At 36.3% G+C, this 21,325-nt stretch overlaps 1 protein-coding gene across 7 annotated transcripts in view; it reads left to right on the top strand.

Annotated features, from left to right (window-relative positions):
- Positions 1–21,325, top strand: part of DPH6 (diphthamine biosynthesis 6) — a 443,212-nt gene that overhangs the window by 13,599 nt on the left and 408,288 nt on the right. For 5 of the 7 annotated variants that reach the window (XM_079914295.1, XM_079914294.1, XM_079914297.1 and 2 more), the window contains exon 3: positions 2,614–2,807. The exons of 1 other annotated variant lie outside the window; for it this stretch is intronic. In XM_079914295.1, the coding sequence (XP_079770421.1) occupies positions 2,614–2,807 (194 nt within the window). Of the gene's footprint in view, positions 1–2,613; positions 2,808–21,325 lie in introns of those variants that run through there. One more of the 7 variants, XM_079914300.1, reaches the window with a different exon arrangement.

The raw sequence follows: 21,325 nt of genomic DNA, 5'->3' as shown, positions 1-21,325 counted from the left end.
TCATCATTGCTTGTTTCATCTTTAGTTCTTCTAGGTCCTTGTTAAATGTTTCTTGCATTTTCTCTATTCTATTTCCAAGATTTTTGGATCATCTTTACTATCATTATTCTGAATTCTTTTTCAGGTAGACTGCCTATTTCCTCTTCATTTGTTAGGTCTGGTGGGTTTTCGTCTTGCTCCTTCATCTGCTGTGTGTTTTTCTGTCTTCTCATTTTGCTTATCTTACTGTGTTTCGGGTCTCCTTTTTGCAGGCTGCATGTTCGTAGTTCCTGTTGTTTTTGGTGTCTGTCCCCAGTGGTTGAAGTTGGTTCAGTGGGTTATGTACGCTTCCTGGTGGAGGGGACTAGTGCCTGTGTTCTGGTGGATGAGGCTGGATCTTGTCTTTCTGGTGCGCAGGTTAACGTCTGGGGGTGTGTTTTGGGGTGTCTGTGGACTTATTATGATTTTAGGCAGCCTCTCTGCTAATGGGTGGGGTTGTGTTCCTGTCTTGCTAGTTGTTTGGCATAGGGTGTCCAGCACTGTAGCTTGCTGGTCGTTGCGTGAAGCTGGGTGCTAGTGTTGAGATTGAGATCTCTGGGAGATTTTCGCCATTTGATATTATGTGGAGCTGGGAGGTCTCTTGTGGACCAGTGTCCTGAAGTTGTGTCTCCCACCTCAGAGGCACAACACTGACTCCTGGCTGCAGCACCAAGAGCCTTTCATCCACACGGCTCAGAATAAAAGGGAGAAAAAGTAGAAAGAAAATAAGAAAGAAAGAAAGAGGATCTAATAAAATAAAATAAGATAAAATAAAAAAACTTATTAAAATAAAAAGTAATTATTAAGAAAAAAATTTTTTTAAAGGAAAAAGAAAAACAGATGGATAGAACCCTAGGACAAATGGTGGAAGCAAAGCTATACAGGCAAAATCTCACACAGAAGCATATACATACACACCCAGAAAAAGAGGAAAAGGGGAAAAAATAATAAATCTTGCTCTCAAAGTCCACCTCCTCAATTTGGTATGATTCGTTGTCTATTCAGGTATTAACAGATGCAGGGTACATCAAGTTGATTGTGGAGCTTTAATCCGCTGCTTCTGAGGCTGCTGGGAGAGATTTCCCTTTCTCTTCTTTGTTTGCACAGTTCCCGGGGCTCAGCTTTCGATTTGGCCCTGCCGCTGCATGTAGGTTGGCGCAGGGCATCTGTTTTTCGCTCAGACATGACGGGATTAAAGGAGCAGCTGCTTCGGGGGCTCTGGCTCACTCAGGCCGGGGGGCGGGGGAGGGGTGCGGATGCGGCGCCAGCCTGCGGCGGCAGAGGCCAGCAGGACGTTGCACCAGCCTGAGGCGCGCTGTGCGTTCTCCCGGGGAAGTTGTCACTGGATCACGGGACCCTGGCGGTGGCGGTCTGCACAGGCTCCCGGGAAGGGAGGTGTGGATAGTGACCTGTGCTCGCACACAGGCTTGTTGGTGGCGGCAGCAGCAGCCTTAGCGTCTCATGCCCGTCTTTGGGGTCCATGCTGTTAGCCGCGGCTCGCGCCCATCTTTGGAGCTCCTTTAAGCAGCGCTCTTAATCCCCTCTCCTCACGCACCAGGAAACAAAGAGGGAAGAAAAAGTCTCTTGCCTCTTCGGCAGGTCCAGACTTTTCCCCGGACTTCCTCCCGGCTAGCCGTGGTGCACTAACCCCCTGCAGGCTGTGTTCATGCTGTGAACCCCAGTGCTCTCCCTGCTCTCCGACTGAAGCCAGAGCCTCAGCTCCCAGCCCCGCCTGCCCCGGCGGGTGAGCAGACAAGCCTCTCGGGCTGGTTCGTGCCGGTTGGCACCGATCCGCTGTGTGGGAATCTCTCCGCTTTGCTCACCTCTTTGCCCTCGCACCCCTGTTGCTGTGCTCTCCTCCATGGCTCCGAAGCTTAGCCCCCTCCGCCACCCACAGTCTCCGCCCACGAAGGGGCTTCCTAGTGTGTGGAAACCTTTCCTCCTTCACAGCTCCCTCCCACTGGTGCAGGTCCCGTCTCTATTCTTTTGTCTCTGTTTTTCCTTTTTTCTTTTTCCCTACCCATGTACGTGGGCAGTTTCTTGCCTTTTGGGAGGTCTGAGATCTTCTGCCAGCATTCAGTAGGTGTTCTGTAGGAGTTGTTCCACGTGTAGATGTATTTCTGGTATATCTGTGGGGAGGAAGGCGATCTCCGTGTCTTACTCTTCCACTATCTTCCCCTTCTCCTAAGTACGTATTTAATTAAGAGTTTCTTCTACAACTCTAGGTGACTTCATGAATAACTTTGAATGATTTGAAAATATATTTATGTAATAAAATCTTTAATCGAATAAACTATTCAAAATTTGCTTTATACATTACTCTTCCCTTTAAACGTTCTATATATAGTTTCAAAAATTTATGTATACTTGTATTTCTAATTGCGGTAGAAATGACCAGAGCTGATGTGAACTGGATGCAGCTTGAACAAATGTGCAGCTCTTATATATTTTATTTCATTTAATAACTGAAGAGAGATATAGTGTAGTAAGTTTTTACTGTGTTGACTGCTCTCCAAGCAGTAAAACTTCAGTGGACTTTCAAATCCACTCTCTTTCACTCTGTTTGACTGATTATTTCCACTTTAATTGTTGCAGTGGGGTCAGATGAACTGGATAGCTACATGTATCAGACTGTGGGTCATCACGCCATTGATTTGTATGCAGAAGCAATGGCTCTTCCCCTCTATCGCCGCACCATAAGAGGAAAGAGCATGGATACAGGACGAGTGTACACCAAATGTGAAGGTGATGAGGTTGAAGATCTTTATGAGCTTTTGAAACTTGTTAAGGTATGCAGTGACTACCTTTACTGAATTTAGTGTGTAATTCAGTAAATTACATTTACTGAGTTATTTAGTAATAAATAATTTACAACTGCTAGTAGCCCAACTGTCCTTTGAAAGGATATTTTGTCTTTTTGGTTAGAAAACTATTACTATGCCTTTATATTACATAGTATTTAAAAACAGAACTTTTGGTGTAGTCTGGCACCCATAACTATCAAATGATATTTAATTAAGTTCTCCTTAGGATTTTGGAGCTGATGACCTTTCAGTCATGTTTTTAGCAAGTACTTTTTGAATGCCTACTATGTGCTTGTTATATATAGTTCTAGGCACTGAGAATAGGGCAATGAACAGATCAAACTAAGTCCTGTTTTGTTGGAGCTTACTTTCCAGTAGAAGGAGTCAGACAATAAGCAAACAAATTATATGCTTGGTGGTGAAGAGTTCTATGAAGAAGTATGAAGCAGAGTCAAGGTGATCACGAGTGATGGCAGGGTGTGGTTAAGCAAGACCTTTCTGATATGGTGAAATTTAAATAGACCTAAAGAAAGGGAGAGACTGGGCCTTACTTTAAGTTAGTAAGAGGTATGAATTAAATACTTAAGTCCCTATATATAAGAGTTTGGCAGTCAATGTGCATTCATTATTAATTTCTCTAGACAGAAAATTTAGGAGAGAAAGTATGGGACTCATATATCTAGTAAGTACTATACTTAGTAAATGTTAATTAATAGAGATCCTTTTATATTAAGCAGTTATCTTTTATCTTTTCATTCTCATTGATAGTCAGTTACTTAAAAAAGAAACTGGTAGGGAAAACACTTAGAATTGTTACATAATTTACTGTCTAGTTATGGATGGCATAAGAAGTAGATACTTTTCAAAGGAAATCACAGGGACCTGATTTCTTCCCTCTGGGGATGTACATGCTAATAACAACTATTTTGATTATCAAACAAAGGGGAAGGCATAAAAGAAGTTTTCACTTCTTCCCATGTGCACAACTAAAACCTTGACAGCATTCACTTTGAGGTGTGAAATACTGAGCGCAAATTCTGCATTTTCAAAATTTCTTTCTCAGGGTACAGAGAAACTGTGTATTAAGTTTTTAGCATAAACCAATATTATAGAATGGTGGGACTCAACACTAGAGGTAATTGGATTGCTTAAAAATCCCTGGTAACTGATAACTTTGGAGAAACTACATGATAATAACAGGCTTCCGAGAAAGGGGAAGATAATAAATTACTAATCAATTTAATTAAAAATGGGCTGATTAGTAGTAATTAAGAAGAAATTTCCCTTTCAATCCATGCTGTCTTTGGAGAAATGGATGCTTTGCCATTATCTTTATAGTAACCGTCAGTTACGACATAAATTAATGCTAATGTTAAATCTTGACAACTTCTGCTTTGGAAGTTCCTACATGATAATTATAACTATAGCTGAAAGAGATGTTATCAGGTTGTCAGGGACTAAATAGTTCCTTCTTTTCCTGTGCAAAAATATTAATTTTACTATAGGATATTTTAAGGACATAAATATTGGAAATATATTGCTTTTATGGAAGAGATTGTATAACCAGGCTTTTATAGTTAAATCCATTTATAAAACACGGTGCAAAGATTCCAATAGAGGTCTTACATATTCTAATGAATAATTGAGTAATTATGGAAAAAACGAATTGAGAGGAGCTATAATTCTTCAAGTTAGACTTCACTTGTTCTAAGGAAAAGATGGAATTGCATTTTTTTAATCCTTTGAATATTAATGAAGAATTGAAAGCATTTAGATTCATTTTCATTTTAAGCATTCATTTATAACAGGTTGCAGTTTTGTGACTTTCATATGTATGTCAGTCTTTTGTTTTTGTAAAACTCTTTTTCCCCCCCAAATATTAGAGCTAATTTTTGAGTAGGAGGTACTTGTTTTTGCAAAGAGTTTAATTGACTAATTGCTGAAAATAAGTAGAAAGACTTGGAAGAATTTACAGAATTAAAAGTTTCCTAACTATTTTCTAGGAGTCATGAAAACTAATAGAAATACAATAAGCCTTTATGTCTCATAGATTGTCAGGTAATTATGACAGGTATATATATGTATATATTTATATCAAGCTGTTTTCAAAATATCTGGTTATGATATAGCTAGTCTTTTATTCTTTAGAATTTCTTTAATATTAAAATGTCATTTTGGTTCTCATCTGGATTAGTTTGATATATAGATAACTTGTATTATTTCCTGAAAATATAGTAATTTTCAAATTGTGTGGGTGTTTTCCTTTTAATTCACATAAAGCAATGAAAGAGTTACTGAAGGATACATCTAAACATCATATCTCTATGGAGAATATGTTTAGGGATCATGTATTCTTTCTTTCTCCACCTGTTGGGAGCCACTTCTTACTGGATCTCATATCGCCCTCTTTCTTGGTTTATTCCCTAATTTCAGTGGAATCCATCATTAAGAGACTTCCTTAGAGAAATTACTTTCAAATCCTTGGATTTTGAAAATGTTCTTATTCTGCCCTCATATTTGATTGATAAATTGGTTGAATTTAATATTTTAGAATGAAGGTTATTTTTCCTCAAATCATTGAAGGCATTGCTCCATTGTCCCCTAGCATTTTGCCAGTGAAAAGTTTGATGCTAATATGGTATTTGTTCCTTTTTAGCTGACTGTTTTTTAAAATTAATTAATTAATTTATTTTTGTCTGCGTTGTGTCTTCGTTGCTGCACACAGGTTTTCTTTAGTTGCGTCGAGCAAGGGCTACTCTTCATTGTGGTACGCGGGCTTCTCATTGTGGTGGCTTCTCCTGTTGCAGAGCACAGGCTCTAGGCATGCGGGCTTCAATAGTTGTGGCATGGGGGCTCAGTAGTTGTGGCGCACGGGCTCAGTTGCTCTGCGGCACGTGAGTTCTTCCCGGACCAGAACTCGAACCTGTGTCCCCTGCATTGGCAGGTGGATTCTTAACCACTGCACCACCAGGGAAGCCCCAGCTGACTTGTTTTTCTTCTCTGTTATCTTTTATGATTGTGTCTTTATGTTTGACATGCTGAAATGTCATAACAGTGCACTGGAAATTGAAGGTTGTTTCCCCTGTATCCCTTCTGCAACTTCCTATTGAGTAGCAGCATATCTCTGTCGTCTTTCTCTTAATGATGGTTTAGGGTGGCATTAATGCAGGTGAAAGCCAGTCACAACATGGCATTCTGGCTGTAGCCATTAGGTCAGGGATGGTTTTGTTAACCTGCATTGTACCAAATAGAATGAAGCCTAAGATGATGGATTGTTGGCAGAAGATAAGGTATTTCTCCTGTGCAGAGGGATGTGTGGATATGAGACCTAGAACTGTTGTGGCTTTTTTTGGGGGGTGGCAGGGAAGAGAATATGCTGTCAAATATGACACACAAAACATGGCAGAGTCAATAGAATTGCAGTGTGAGGATGGCTCTGCAAAATGCTCTTCCATTATTTGTTTGATGATTTACCCCCTTTGACTTTCTTTATTCCCTTTTGCTGGTACCCTCACTGGTCAGACTTTAAATCTCCCAGATTGAATTTTCATGTCTCTTGTCTTTTTTCACATACTTTCCATCTCTGTATCTTTTTGTTGTACATTCTGTGAGGTTTCCACTTTAAATGACCTGCTTTCTTGTTGAAATTTTCTTTTTATTTTAGCAATCATATTTTCAGTAGCCAAGAACTTGTTTATTGGTTGTTCCTTTTTTAATAACAATCTGTTTTTTCTTCTATAGATATAACGTCCCTACATCCATTTTAAAATACAGATTAGAGATTTAAACATTATCTTTCATTCCCTAAAATATTCATGTTTTCTTTGGGTTTTTTTTCTCATGTTTCTTTCTCTTTCATGCTGTAGGCTTTTCTCAAATGTCTCGGTTACTTGTTCATATCTAAGCATAAGGCAAGAGGAAAGCTGACTGTGAACGCTTTTGACATTAGAGTTTTTCCAGCCTCACATTTCATCCTTGTTATACCTAGAGTTCAGAATAATGTGGCCTCGTTTGGTTCCTTTCTTGGCTTTCTTCTCTTCCATACAAACAGTAGGTTACAGCTTCCTCTGTTGATTTATCAGTTGTCGTTCCTTATTCTTCTGCTTTCTGACTCAAGAAAACTAAATGAAATTCCTTTTCCATTGGTGTCTCCCCCGTTTTCTTTGTTTTTTGGAGATTATAACTTTGTTTTCATTTTAATGGAATCTCTTGATCCAGAAATATGTCTTAATTTCATTACAATGGAATTCATTTAATATTCTTCCCTAAGTTGAGTATTCAATTTCAGTCTTCCTCTTCTAATCTTTGGTACTTTTCTTCTTTCATGTTCCTTTTTGCATTAGGCATTTTATCTTGGTATTGATGATGTTAGGTTACCTAGTGGACACTTGTAATTTGAATACAACAATAAGTGAATAATGATCTTTTTTCTTTTTTAGATAGAATATTTACTATTGATAGACAGGCTTGTGAAAAGCTTATTTTTTAAAACTGGATATTAATTTAAAATTTTTAGAAAACATCAATTGCTACTTTACTCTTTGTATTGGTCAGAACTCTTTTGATTATAAGGAGCAGAAAGTAATGTTCAAGCTAGTTTAAATAAAAAGAGAATTTACTGACAATGACCTAAAGATAAGTTTAGCTTCAAGTAGATTAGAAACAGGATACAAACTATGTGACCAACCCGCCTGCTGGGCTGTTTTTATCTCTTGCCTTTCTTTTCTTTTGATTCTATTCTCAGTCTGGACCCTTGTAGTTAGAAGATGGTTCACAGTTACATTTTCCTACCTAGTAGGAAAAGCTCTAATCTTAAATAGCTAGAGGGAAAATCCACTTATGTTTCATTGTCACTCAGTGGCCTGACATGTATCATCCATGAACGCGTTGTTGTTGGGAGAAAATGATTTCATTTGATTGGACAGGCCTAGATCCTGTGCCATTCGTGGAGCAAGAGACTGAGTCGTGATTGCTATAACCACATCTACTGTGGATCTGTGGGAAGAACAGAACCCACTGTTGGAAGGGTAGTTCTCCAAATATAAAGCAGGCTGTGGCCGGTAGAAGGCTGAACTGTGGCAGAGGGTAAAGAGTAACAAGTTTCCTGAGAATAAATAGGTTCCAACTGCTTACAAACTTGAGAACCATTCTAAATGGTTCTTTTGAGATCTTCCTTTTCTCCCCACCCCTCCCCCCTTCTTTTCTTTCCTCCCTCCCTGTCTTCCTTCCTTCTTGGCTTCTTTCAAAAATAGTTGACCACTGGAGCTACAACAGTAAGCTTATACTCTAGGACCTATATATTCAGTTGCTCATGATTTCTCCCCTCAATATCCTGTAGGCATGGTAAACTCAACAAGTTCAAAACTTATTCATTATCTTTCTGCACAAACTTGCTCCCTTTTCTGTATTTCCCTCTTAGTTGAAAACATCGTCATTTACCCCATCACCTAAGTCTAACCTGGGACCTCACTACCAGACTTCCACTTTCTCTCAGTTGCCTCCCACCCCAACCATAACCATTTGATCTACAAGGCCTTTTGATATTACTTCTATGACTTCGGAAGTTGACCCTTTGACTTCATTCCCACCGTAAATGGTTTCTTTATCTATACTGTGCAAGTCTTCTAACTGGCCCACTTGCCTTCAATATTGCCTTGTGCACCCTCCAGCCTTGCTACCACATTGTCATCAGCTGATCTGCATACATACTTAAATAACCCACCCTTAAGATAAAGTCCAAACACATTAGCCTGGCAAAAAAAGACTCTTTAGGAAGAGGCCCTTGCAAGCCTACCTGTCTAATCCTGATCCTGCCATTCCCACACAAGCTTCTGGGTTTGAGTTATAATGAACTAATTAGGTTTCCAGGAGATTGCTTTTTCATATCTGAGTCTTTGCCTATGCTTTTCTACGCCTTTATCTGTTTGTTCTCCTGAAGAATCTCTTGTTGCTTCATACCCTTCTATGGAATAGGCTCTAATTCACCTTCCTGTCTCTTCCTTGGCAGCTTGTCCATACCTCTACTGTGCTTCTTAGGATTTAATCAATACTAGGATTGTTTTTATGATTGTCTCTTGCTAGACTGTGAGGCCCTCAAAGACAACCTCAGTACTCTTCATTTTTATATCTCTAGTGTCCAGCTATGTTCCTGGCATATGGATGACTTTTAAAGGATAGTTGAACAAATTAGTCCAAAATTTAACAAATGATTTTTATATAATAATTTATCTAATGCAGGGGAGCCACAACATTGTTTAAAAATATGATGTAAAACCATTGGCAAATTCATTTTATTTTTGTTTTTTTCATTTAGAAGCTTAAATAGAAGTGAAACTTTTTTTCATCATAGTGAAACTTTTCAAAATAGGGTGTCCTATCAGATTTGGCAGTGTCACCACTAAGTGTACCAAGAATAATTTCCAGCTGCAGAATGTTTTATAAAAATGCTAAGCAGACACTTTTTCAAGTTATTTTTCGTATATATACCTTAGAAAACCTGCTTATTATGGTGGAAAATTACTTTGTGGATCTCTTTTCACTTTGAATCTCAGGGAAAAACCCTAGATAATTGGGTGGCTTGAGGCAAATCCAAAGGGTTTAGAGCAGGAGGCACATATAAGGTGGCCTTAAGATTTTCAGGAAGAACCCATAGAGCTAATTAAACAGGCCCATAGTCCTGTACAGATTGCTTGTGGCTCTTCAACATTGCACAGCTTGCCTCAAGTCCTGTTGGTTCCCAAGATTTTGGACATTAAGCCTAGTCCCTTGGCACAAGAAATGCTTTGCTAGTATTGATTCTGGACTCCAAATAGGAAAACTCTGAATTAGCACAGGCCAGTGTCATTTTGACTCCCAGGTGTGGCTTTATTGAGGCTGTGCCATCTCTGGCCCTTTTAATGGTAAAGTCAACTATGCATGAGAAAGTACATGATGGATGATCTGTCTGGAAATAAAATGTTGGATCATACTCATCAATTATTACAGTTTGTAAACTTATCACAGGTCTAGAGTCTTCATCTATAGATTTCCCCTAAAGCCTGGAAAACATGACTCCTTCATTCTAGCAAAACTATCGTTCTGTCTCCTCAACTTTGAACTTTCTCCACTTAGTATCAATGAATGTGTGTGTATATTACACATGCACTTATATACTCTTTCTTTTTATCTTTTGCCTGATTCATTGCCTCTCTATAAATTTACCAACTGACTAATTTTTATGTCCTTGTATTCCTTTCTTCTACGAATTATAGATTTCTTTCTATCTTATCATCTACTCTATATATTTTAAAGTATGTTGGGTATGTTTGTCTCGTCTTTCAAATTTCTTGCTTTTATGCTTTTCAACCTCTGATGTTTGTGTCCTATTAACTTTTTGGACTATGCTGCTATTTATTTTTTAAGAAACCTTTTGTTAATGTCTACTTCTGGAGTTGTGTTGTCTAAGATGCTACATGTATGTTTCTGTCCTACAGTCTATTATTTCATTTCTAGACCTGTTGTTTACCATGTCTTTGTTATGTTCACTATTAAATGACTGAGAACACATTACAAAGATTTATAAGTATAAATTACTTTATTCCTATATTGTTATCTTTACATTTTTTGTTACATAGGACTTTATTGGTGGTCACACAATAATATGATAGGTCTTGAACTGAACTTTTTATGTCAACTTTCCCTTTTAAGTAAGGAATGTCTTCATTCAGCAAGTTTGTAGTGCCTTAATCATAAAGTAGCCATAAAATCAATGATAATATCAATAAATATTTAGAGCTTATCTTTTTTATTGGTAAGAAATGATTTAATAGGGGCTTGTTCTGTGACATGTGAAAAAATTGAGTGAATTAAAGGGATGTGTTAGTTGACCTTGACTTTTCCTGTTAACTTTAACCTATACTACTACCATTTAGAGACTTTTATGTCTTTCATTTTGCAAACATTAATTGGATGCTTATAATGTACCACTACTGTAGAGTAAAGAAATGCACAAGATATAGTCTCTGCCTTCACAGAGCCTAATGAGGTAAGACACATACACAAAGAAACTAATATAATGTAGAGTTGCCATTAGAGTGTGCATTTAATAGGCTTGGGGATTCAGAGGAGAAAAAAGTCCCGTGTTGGGGAATCAGGAGAGGTTTTACAGGGGAAGTTACATTTGATATCCTTAAAGGTTGTTTCAATTTTGACAAAGGCAGGCATGGAAAATGACCAAGAGAATGTTGCAAGTTTAGGGCATAGTTTAGCCACAGTCATGGAAGCAGGAAATCATGAGATATATTAGGCTAGAGCCTAGCTCTTGGCTAGAGCTCAAGAGTTCAAGGAGTAGTGGGAAATAAGTCTGAAAAGGTAGGTTGAAGCCACAAAAAAGACTGTCTTAAATTTTAGACCAAGTTCAGGCAGTGAAGAGTCCCTAAGGCAGTATTTTCCAAACTCAGTTTAGTGGTCACATTTTTTTCCTTTAAATGAAAGAGGCTAGAATAAAATAGAAAACATCAAAATGAAGTGTATGTAGTAAGATTAATTATTATTTTGGGAAACATGCACGCGCGTGTGTGTGCATACTAGGCTGTTAACATTACATGTATATATGTGTTTCTTACTGTTAAACAAATTGTCACGGTCAAACAAGTTTGAAAACCACTACCTTGAAGGATTTTGCAAATGAAATGACATAGAATTATATGGTTGAAGGTCATTAGCGTGAACCACTAATAATGTAAGAAATGGATTAGGGAAATGGAATTCTGGAGATGAGGAGTTCAAATTGAAAACTGAGATACTCGGCTAGCTGAAAGGTTCTGAGGACCTGAACTGGGGGAGTACCAGTGGGAAAGTTGAAGAGGACATTGAAGAGGTGGATTAATAGGGCTTGATGGTAATATTTAAATAAAAAGTGACAAGGAGTCTGTGTGTAAGGTACCTTGTAAACTGACAGTTCCATGGCTAATCTACTCAGCTTTCACTGGGCACTGTTGATAATGAAATGAATTACAATAGCTATCTATTACAAATATTGTGATCCTCAATTTTGCAGCACCCTATCTTTGTCATCTCTTTAATCTGGTATAGGATGGTATAGAAGGTGCTTCATATCAATCTGGGTTCATTTAATCAAGATTAACTCTTAATAAATGTTTGTCTTGATGGTCCTCTTACATTTTCTTCATAGGGTTGTATGTAGTACACGTCAGCTAAAATAGTCCATCATATTTCTTGACTCTAAATAAAAGCACCTACAGGGAAGTACAATGTATGATATTAATGCTTTTAACATAATAGTCATACATGTAGGTGGGATTCAAATTACCATGGTCTTTCTCCACTCTCTCACACTCTATAACGTATCCTGCAAACTCCTGCCAGGTTAGTCTTTCTAGAGTGTAGATCCAGTCACATTTGTCTCCTCATCAAAAACCTTTGCTGTTTACCATTGACCCCCTAGGTGCTCTGCAATATGACTTCATCTTATCTTTCATATTTTCCCAGTATTCCCCCACATAGAACCTGTGTTCCACCTGCACTAGACTATTGTCAGAACTCATTCTTCCCCATATAGTCCTTGTCTTTCCTGCTGAGTGCTATGTTTTATTCAGTTTCCTGAATAAATTCAGGAATTTCCTCTCCAATTCCTTCTTTAACATGGCATCTCCTTCTTGATGTCGTCCTTGATATGCCCCCACTGAATGTAATATCTTCTTCTCTGGACCTTTCATGTAACATTGTATTTCTTTTATAGTACTTAATTTATCTTGATATCCAGAGCTACTGGCTCTGTTTTGTTGTGTAGTTTGTTTTTGTTGTGGGTTTTTGTTTAAAGGTTATAATTACTTCAAGGGGCAAGGATTGTATTTCATTCTTTTTTATTTCTTACGGACTATACAGGCATTGTGTTCAACTGTTCTCCTCTGGAATTCAGTTTTTCCATCTGTAAAATTTGGATATATCTTCCTTTTATCCTTTTTATCTGTTTTGAGAATAAATGAGAAAATATATGAGAGCCTCTTTAAGTTTCTAGAAAAAAAGATGCTGTATAAGTTAGTTTTTTTTAAAGCCTGTCAACTTCATGTCAGTCTCAGATTTTCTTTCTCCTTTATTCCCTAGCTTCCAAAATAATCCAGTACAGCTAAATAAAGTCAATTTTTTCATCGCATACAAATTTCCATTAGTATATTAATATTAAGTAGTAGCTGCAAGTTGGCATGGAGATGAGTGTAATTCCTCTTGACTTTATTAGTACATTAATGCAGAGAAGAAAAAGAATGGTAATCGTTCAAATTGTGAAAGAGGTTTTAATGGGGGCAAATTTATATTATATATTGGATTGAATTTATTCTACTACATTTGTTGCCTTAATTTTTGGCCCTCTGAGTCTTTTTTAGACTCTTTCAGCCAGATAGTTCAACCTTCCAAGAGATGTGTGGAAATAATGTTTTCTGTCTAGTTTCCTATATGAGTAAACTGAGGCATGGATTGTTTCAAAAGAAGATAAAGAAGTGAACCCAAAGATGACAAAGGTTCTTATTAATAGATGCTTTTTTTTCCATTAAAAATTATTTTGGCGTGTTCTTTTAGGATTAAACTATGCTTATTTTTAAAATCAAAGCAGTATATTTGCTATTAACTCATTTGTAAAAAGCCTTAAGCAAGGACTTTCATGGAGGGTTAATGAACTAAATATAGAGAATTTTGACTTTTGAAATAGTATGTAAAGAATTAACAGATTTAAAAAATGGCCCTTAGAATGTCCAGAGGCAGTAAAATGGGACAATTATGTACACTCCTGTATGTAAGAGCAATTTACCTTTCAATGCCAGCAGAATTTTCCTACCCTTATTCATAGAATCTATGGTGCTGAGGCATGTGGTCACTTTGTGTGCTTGCACAGAGTAGGTGCTGAATGAGCAGTTGTTAAATTAGACTTACTAATCTGAGTCTATCTAACCTTCACAAAATTTAGCTAATATTGATCCCTATGGATTTCTATAAAAATAGAGACAAATCAGAAGAGGCAGAACTATTTATCAGACATTTATTTTCCCTTCCTTGTGCAAAATACTTTGCTGCCTACTATAAGATTAGTTCTAGAGCCATTGACGTGGTCTGTGGTCTCTCTTAAAATCAGTTCCCTTGTGAATTCTTTCCTACATACTAATTTTGCAAGGTGGTGAGGAGAGGAGGAAGAATCATCATCACTTTGTACATAACCCGTGGTCTTCCCTTTTGAGCCTTTCACAATTTCCCTCCTCTAATGATTTTTATTGGTTTCACAGTCATTTTTGTGACTTCTTAACCCTCACGCAAGTTGTACTGATTTTGAGTGGTCATATAACCTGGGCTTGATCACAGAAAGCTAGTAAGAATCAGGCTAGTGGACTTCAGTGCAAGATAACTTGATACTTTAAGACATGATTTCTTAATTTAGAGGGGAGAGGTGTTTTTGAACCCTGAAATTTTGTGCAAATTTTTTGTGAATGTAAATTTTTCTGGGGAGAGGTCCAAATTTTTATCATAGACTCACAGTGATCTGTTCTTTTCAAAAGTTTAAGAACTACTATTTTAACCATCAATTTCAGAAAGCCTTGTAGCCTAGGGGTACACATGACTACTCAGGTTAGGAATCTATTGTCCACTGAGCTATTTGCTATGAGATCAGAGGGAGCTTCTGTGGCTTCCAAAGAATGAAGAGGAAAGTACTATGGAGGTAGCATCTGAGAGCAGATGGGGATGTCAGGCATTTCTCAAGAAAAATATTAAGATCTCAAAAATAATAGAGTGAAAAGTAGCATCTTATAATTTCAGGTAGGAAATGATGACCAGAGAAGGGCCAACAGGCTTGGACCTTGTGTGTGTTCTGGATGGTCCTTAATAAGCCTTTGGATTTTATGTTCTAAGAGAAAAGGATAGGGATACAAAAAGCAGTGTTCCTGATTTTCTCAAATGTAGCTTTCTCTTTTTGAATTTCTGTTGTGTTTAGTTACTCTTTTGGGTTGTTATTACATTATGCCTTGTTTTACATCATTATTTGCATATGTATTATATCTTCCTTGTCAGTTTATAGCCTCTTGAAGGCACAACTTTGTGTTTTTCAACTTTGGATACTCTGCAGTGTTCATCATGGTGCCTTGTCCATAAGAGGTGTGCAGAATTTGTCATTGTGTATTTGCCCTAGGGATGCTGTTGAAGATTTTCACCATATTACATGTTCAACTTTATAACGATCCAAGGGTGAAATTTCTCTCAGGACTTAGTCTTTATAGTGGTTTGCCTTACTATAACTATTAAGACGGTTTTTATTGTATGAACACTAAATCACACAACTCATTTTAGTTTCCTCTTTATATTGATTGTTAGAAAGCCCAGAGCCATGTGATTTTTTTTCAATTATTTTTGTCTTATTGTAATTATAGTTGCTATTGTTCATGTAGCACTACCTGCCAGACACTGTTCTAATCTCTACACATTATATTCTAATTTATCCTTACCTCAACCCTGGTTTATTATCCCTGTGTTACAGATATGTCATTGAGGTACAGAGGTTAAATAACTTGTCCAAGGTTACACAGCTAGAAAGTAGAACATGTACTTTTAATCACTGTGTTCTCCTGTCTCCCAGCATTACATATGTGTTAATTCATGCAGATATTACCATATAACAATACATATATAATACATATATAGACCAATAAGGCATGTGTGAATTAGCAGTGAGACAGAGGGGCAGGTATGTGGTTTGATAAGGGGAGGTGGAGTTACTATGTCTTGGATTAAAATGATCTATCATCTGCGATCTCATCTCATTTCAAAGCTCTCAGAATAGTTTTAGATTATTGCTACTCAGAGTATGGTCTAGGGGCTGGTGCTAGTCCAAGAAGTGTTTGCTGTTGGCGCAAGGTCAGCTATTTATAGAAATTGAAGATAAGTATTTAGAAACTTTTATAGTAATTTGAGAGTAATTTTATATTTGTTGAATCTAATAATAAAAATTTGGCCTTGTGTTTTTTATCTTTTTAATTTTTTCTTTTGTAATTCATTTTAATTGTATTTTACAAAAGTGTTGGTCTTTGTAGGTTTGGAAATCTTTTTTAAAAAAGTGGTCCTTAACTTTTTTTGAGAAGCACTGGTTTAGGTAACAGCTTTTCAAGTTTTTAGGCTGTTTGAAAAAGAAAAGACATGATCTGTAGCTTGAAATTACATTCTAATCTAAACCTGGTTCTGAAGATGAATTAGGAATTGGTATATTTGGCTGCATTGTCAGTTTCTTGATTCTATGAGAAAAGGCCCTAAATTGAATGGACTTTTTAGGGAAGGAGGGCAGTTTTCATTTTTTTCCTTATATTTAGTACTTTTCTCAAGAAAGACACATTTTATTGATTACTTGATCCAGGATAATAGCATGAGGAACTTGTCTATCATTTATAGTTACAGCCTCCTTCCTTGACTTATCAAAGTAGCTAATAAGGTACTTCAAAGTTTTTTGTATTCAAATTTTTTCCTGGAATAACGGAAAAGCAAAAAGATAACAACAGCAACAGAACATTGCTGATGATGCCACCTTGGTGTGATAGTTTCTGCATTTATGGAAAGCAAAGATAGCTTCATTGAAATAATATTTGCAAAACCAGTTCAGTTTTTATTTTTTTGAATTTTATTCTATTTTTATACAGCAGGTTCTTACTAGTTATCTGTTAAACCAGTTCAGTTTTTAATTTTTCTTTTTCTTTTTAGGTGGGTTGGGAAGTCTTCTTCTATAATATAATATGTTGTAAAATAACTACGTGTTCAGTTACCAATCCTAATAGGGTGTTTTAGTGTCCATACAATTGCCGTCTTGTCTTTAAAATAATCTCTTTTTGGTGATCCCGTAAAGTAGCATTTGATGAGTTCTTTTCATCACTTTTTCTTGGGATGTTTAAAAGCTGGTCTGCAAATAGAGAAATGGGCTAAGGATATGAACAGGCATTTCACAGAGAAAGAAATTCAAATAGCCAAAAAATGTTCAACCTCACTAACTCAAAAATGCAGCTATCACTTGGGCAGGATTAAGAAATGATACTGGTTTTGGAGAAGTGAGTACTTTTATGTGCTGCCAACAGCCCTAGAAATTGGTTCAGCCTTTCTGAGGGTAATTTGGCAGAACTCATCAGACAACAAAAAATACACTGTCTCTTTATCCAGCCCTTCCACTTTGGGGGATATATTCTAAGGAAATAAAGTTGTACTGAAAGATTTAGAAATGACTGGCAAACTAAATTATGGTGTATCCATACAGTGGATACTGAAGTTGCAGAAATATATCTATATATATATTATTAGGAGAAGGAAATGGAGTACCAAATACTCTGTATGGTATAATTACATTTTTGTAAAAGTATTTGTACAAATATATGCATAGAAAAAGATCTGAAGGATAAATTTTTAAGTCTGTATATGGAAAGTATTAAGAGCATTGGTGTAATTTTTGCACGTTGGAATTTTTGATTCTTTCCTCTAATGAGCATGCATTGCTTTTGAAGCTTCTTTGTTGAAGATTTGGCTTCCATCTTAAAATGCACAGAATGGTATAGGAGTCAGGGAAACCTGATAATCAACAGGATGTTGCCATTCCCCAGGTCCTTTACTGAAGCTTCATCAGGAGCCTGTTTTTCTTTTCTTTTTAGAGCTGGTTCTTGAAAGCTGTGTTTGAGGGGTTTGTTTGTTTGTTTTTTTGTTTGTTTTTTCCTTCTGTGACAAATGCCTATCATTTTCTAAACAAGAAAGCCAATGTCCCACTTAGGTGTGTGGGGTTCTTTTCATTCACTTGCAGCCCTGCTGTGTTAATACTGAATAGGCAGAGACAGCCTGACTGGTGGTGAAAGATGGTGAGCCAGCCTCAGGGCTTTTTCTGGTCAGCCCTAAACCTCTGATTGCCAGGTTTTCCTAATTTCCCATTTCCAGGGCATCAGTAGAGTGACCTTGCTTGCTGAATATGACGCTCTGAATCCAAAGATTTTCACATGCATTTGGAAGTGGGCAGCCAGGCGATTGTTTACAGGACTCTGAATGAACTGTGCGCTCACAGCAAGTTTGATAAACACACCATTTCCTCCTTTTATCAGCGAGATTGCAGAATGTGAAGTATGAGTTTCCAGTTTTACTCATTCTCCTCAACCTTTTCCTGTTTAAAAACTTAGACATACTAATTGGATGCTGATCTGTCCCTGTTTTTTATTTTGCTTACTGGTAGTTGACGGCTTATTCCACTACTTACCTAGGCAAGGTTTGGCAGTCCTTCAAAAATAAACTTTCCATGTATTCAACTTAAAGGAGATTCATCCCAAGGAATGTAATGTGAGCCCTAATTAACAGTAATGACTGCTAATCACTTTGCTTTTTATACTCCTTTAGGAGCACTGCTATTATCCAGTGTAGTTAAGTAAAATGCTTGTATATGAATCAACAATGCTGCATCCTTTTAGCAGCTATTGCTCACAGTCAAGCGTTGCATAAATTAGAGTTAACCGAAGTTGATTTTAGTATGCTACATTTCTTTTTATAATAGGAAACTAAAATATCTACTTAAATATCCTGAATATTAAAGACATAACCTGTTTTTCTTTCTTTCTTTCTTTCTTTCTTTCTTTCTTTCTTTCTTTCTTTCTTTCTTCAATTATCCTTATGGTAGATGAAGAACAATATTGCAAATAAATTTTCTCATAGTTCACGACATTTCTCTTAGATTTCTTTGAAATTGCGTGTGACATACTCTTCATAGTCACAGCAGCACTTTGTTTCTGCTGTATGCATTTTATCAGATCAGTGAAAAGCAATAGGCTTATGTTTAATTTTTCTGGTTTTATGCATTTACTTCCTAGAGGATCTTACAGTTTCTTTAAATTACATGGCCCATTTATATAAACTTGGTTTATAGGATTGCGCATTCAATGTTCATTAAAAGAGGTTGTTTTATTATGTTTAGTGTATTATTAGACTATTATAAAAGCTTTCTGTTTATTTACATGCACTCAATATACCTACAAACTGCCTTGCCTCAGGAGGAGACTAAGCAAAACTCATAAATTAATAATTTAAGGGAGCAATACTCAAGTAGCATTTTGGTTAAGTTAATAAGTTAAAGCCTTAGAGTCAGTGCTGGCCACTTCAACAATGCTTTACTTTTGACTTTTATTGGCTGAAAATAACTTGTTAAACTGGGGCTTTTGTAATAAAATGAAATCTACATACCAGCTGAAACCCCTTCCCCTCTTTTTGATTTATGAGTAGGTTGACATATTATTGAAGAATTTTTAACACTTTCACAGTTCTGCACTTTGATTTCAGAGAACGTGCTAATCTCTCTGGAAGTTTGAGAGTGACAAAATGAATTGTATACTGTTTTTCTAGGGAATTTGGGAGTCTTTATTAGAGGCCTTAGTTTTATTTTATTTATTTATTTATTTTTTGAGCCGCTCTGTGCAGCTTGTGGGATCTTAGTTCCCTGACCAGGGATTGAACCCAGGTCCTTGGCTTCGGCAGTAGAAAGCACAGAGTCCTAACCACTGTACTGCCAGGGAATTCCCAAGGCCTTAGTTTTATGATGGTACCTTTATTAATGTTGATTCGTCTAACGTCTAATGTGGTGTTATGATTTGATATATATTAATGCATTTCTCATTTTACATATTATCTCTAGTAGTCTGGTCATGATGTTTTAATTCTTATAGCTATATAGTGTTTCAGCAATTCAGGACATTATTTTTAAATTACCAAAATAAATAATTTAATTTTCCTTTCCCATTTATATTATTTGTGTCAAAAATTTTAATTTTTGGTGAATAAACAAGTGGAAAAAACTTAAGTGGTAGGGTAATAAGAATCTTTGTATTTTATATACTAGCCTCATTGTAATACATTGCAAACATATATATTAAAAAAGATCTTTGGCACTGTACTTAATCGAATTTAGTTGCAAAGAATTGTAACAGGGAATGATGTGAGAGGACAGAAAATACATGGAAAGCTTGAATGCTATCTGTATGTAATTATACGATTAGTGAATATTGTTGTATATAACTTATTTCTTTTATATCCCCGAACTGTTGCACAATAGCATAAAGTTCACATCTCTGAAGAAAAACTTGTTTTTTCTATTTTGCTTTGAGTTTGAGTTTTTACATGTAATAGAATTTCGTTTAAAAATGGTGAGGATTTCAATTTTGATCCTTTTTTTGTTTTGTTTTTTTGCAGTTTGTTTACTTTCATGTGAGGGTGATGGATCTGTAGCTGTCATTTTTCCCAAAGAGGGGACAAATGGAATTGGCCTTTTAGACAAAAGTATGCAAACAGACTGCATTCTTTCTGTTGATAGAATTATGGAAGGATTGCATGAGGTGCCACATTCGTTTTCCTATTGATTGTGAAGAGGATTTTGCAATGGGGTGCTGTTTCCATTGGATAAGGAGGTGCTATGATTAGTTACCTTTCTCATGAAAGCACTACAAAGGGAAATGCAAAATGTGTGCAATGCGGTGTTCTCAAATTGACAGTTGTTTTTGTTAAGTTTTTTGCCCCATTGAAGTTCAGCCTATTTTAGAAAAACATACATTTTGGGTTTTTTCCCTTTATTAGGCTTAGTAGATTACCATGCATTTGACTCTTTAAAGAAATTACACATTCTAGACGTTTTTCTCAGCTTCTATTGTAAAGCTTCAAAGCTAATGCAACAGTGCCCTCTATAGTCTTTTAGTGAACAGTAGATAAATGTAGATGATTTGGAATATTCAGGTAAGAAGCAGGATATTTAAATTTAAGTTTTGTTCAGACAAGAGACTCCTTTTTCCTAAGCAGACATTCTTGTTTTTCACTAGCGGCTTTACTTTAAACAAAGGGAACAAAAGACCATTCTGAGTTTTCATTTAGAATTATTGGCTACCTCTTGTTATCCAGTGGTAAATCTCAATTTTATCAGACATTCATCAGAGTAATTTGAGATAGAAGGAATCTTACAAGCTTTACTGTCTCTTCATGAAATATCTTTTTGAAGTTGAGTTCCAATAGGAGTATTTCAAAAAATAATTTAGTTCCTTTGTACTCATTTCTTCTATTTAATTAGAGCCTGAGTGGGCTGCCTAGAACTTAACTTTTACTTGTTCCTGAATTGGGTAACCCAGGCTTTATACATGACATTATTTAAATTCAAACTAAGGGAGTTACACAATGACTAAAGTATTTGTCATTAATTAGCATTGATTTAAATTTTAGATTTTCCTTTCTCTTTTTTGGTAACCTATTTGATCATATATGTCGATAGCTAAATTTTTCATTGTAAAACAACTTTATGTACAGCTGTTAAATGATAGTAATAGAAGGCATCATATTTAGCTGTGATTAGAAGAGAAAAATTTCAAGTGCTAAGTTTATTTTGCTTCTGAAAGTATTTTAATAAAAAAAACATGGGCCCAAATCCTAGCTTCTCCTTGTATTCACTATGTAATATTGAACACATTTCTTAACCTCTGAGCCTG

This window comes from Stenella coeruleoalba, assembly GCF_951394435.1.
Source record: "Stenella coeruleoalba genome assembly, chromosome: 2".
In the NCBI taxonomy this organism is placed as follows: Eukaryota; Metazoa; Chordata; class Mammalia; order Artiodactyla; family Delphinidae; genus Stenella; species Stenella coeruleoalba.
Note: the sequence above shows the minus strand (reverse complement) of the source record. Positions and strands in the feature narration are given on the sequence as shown.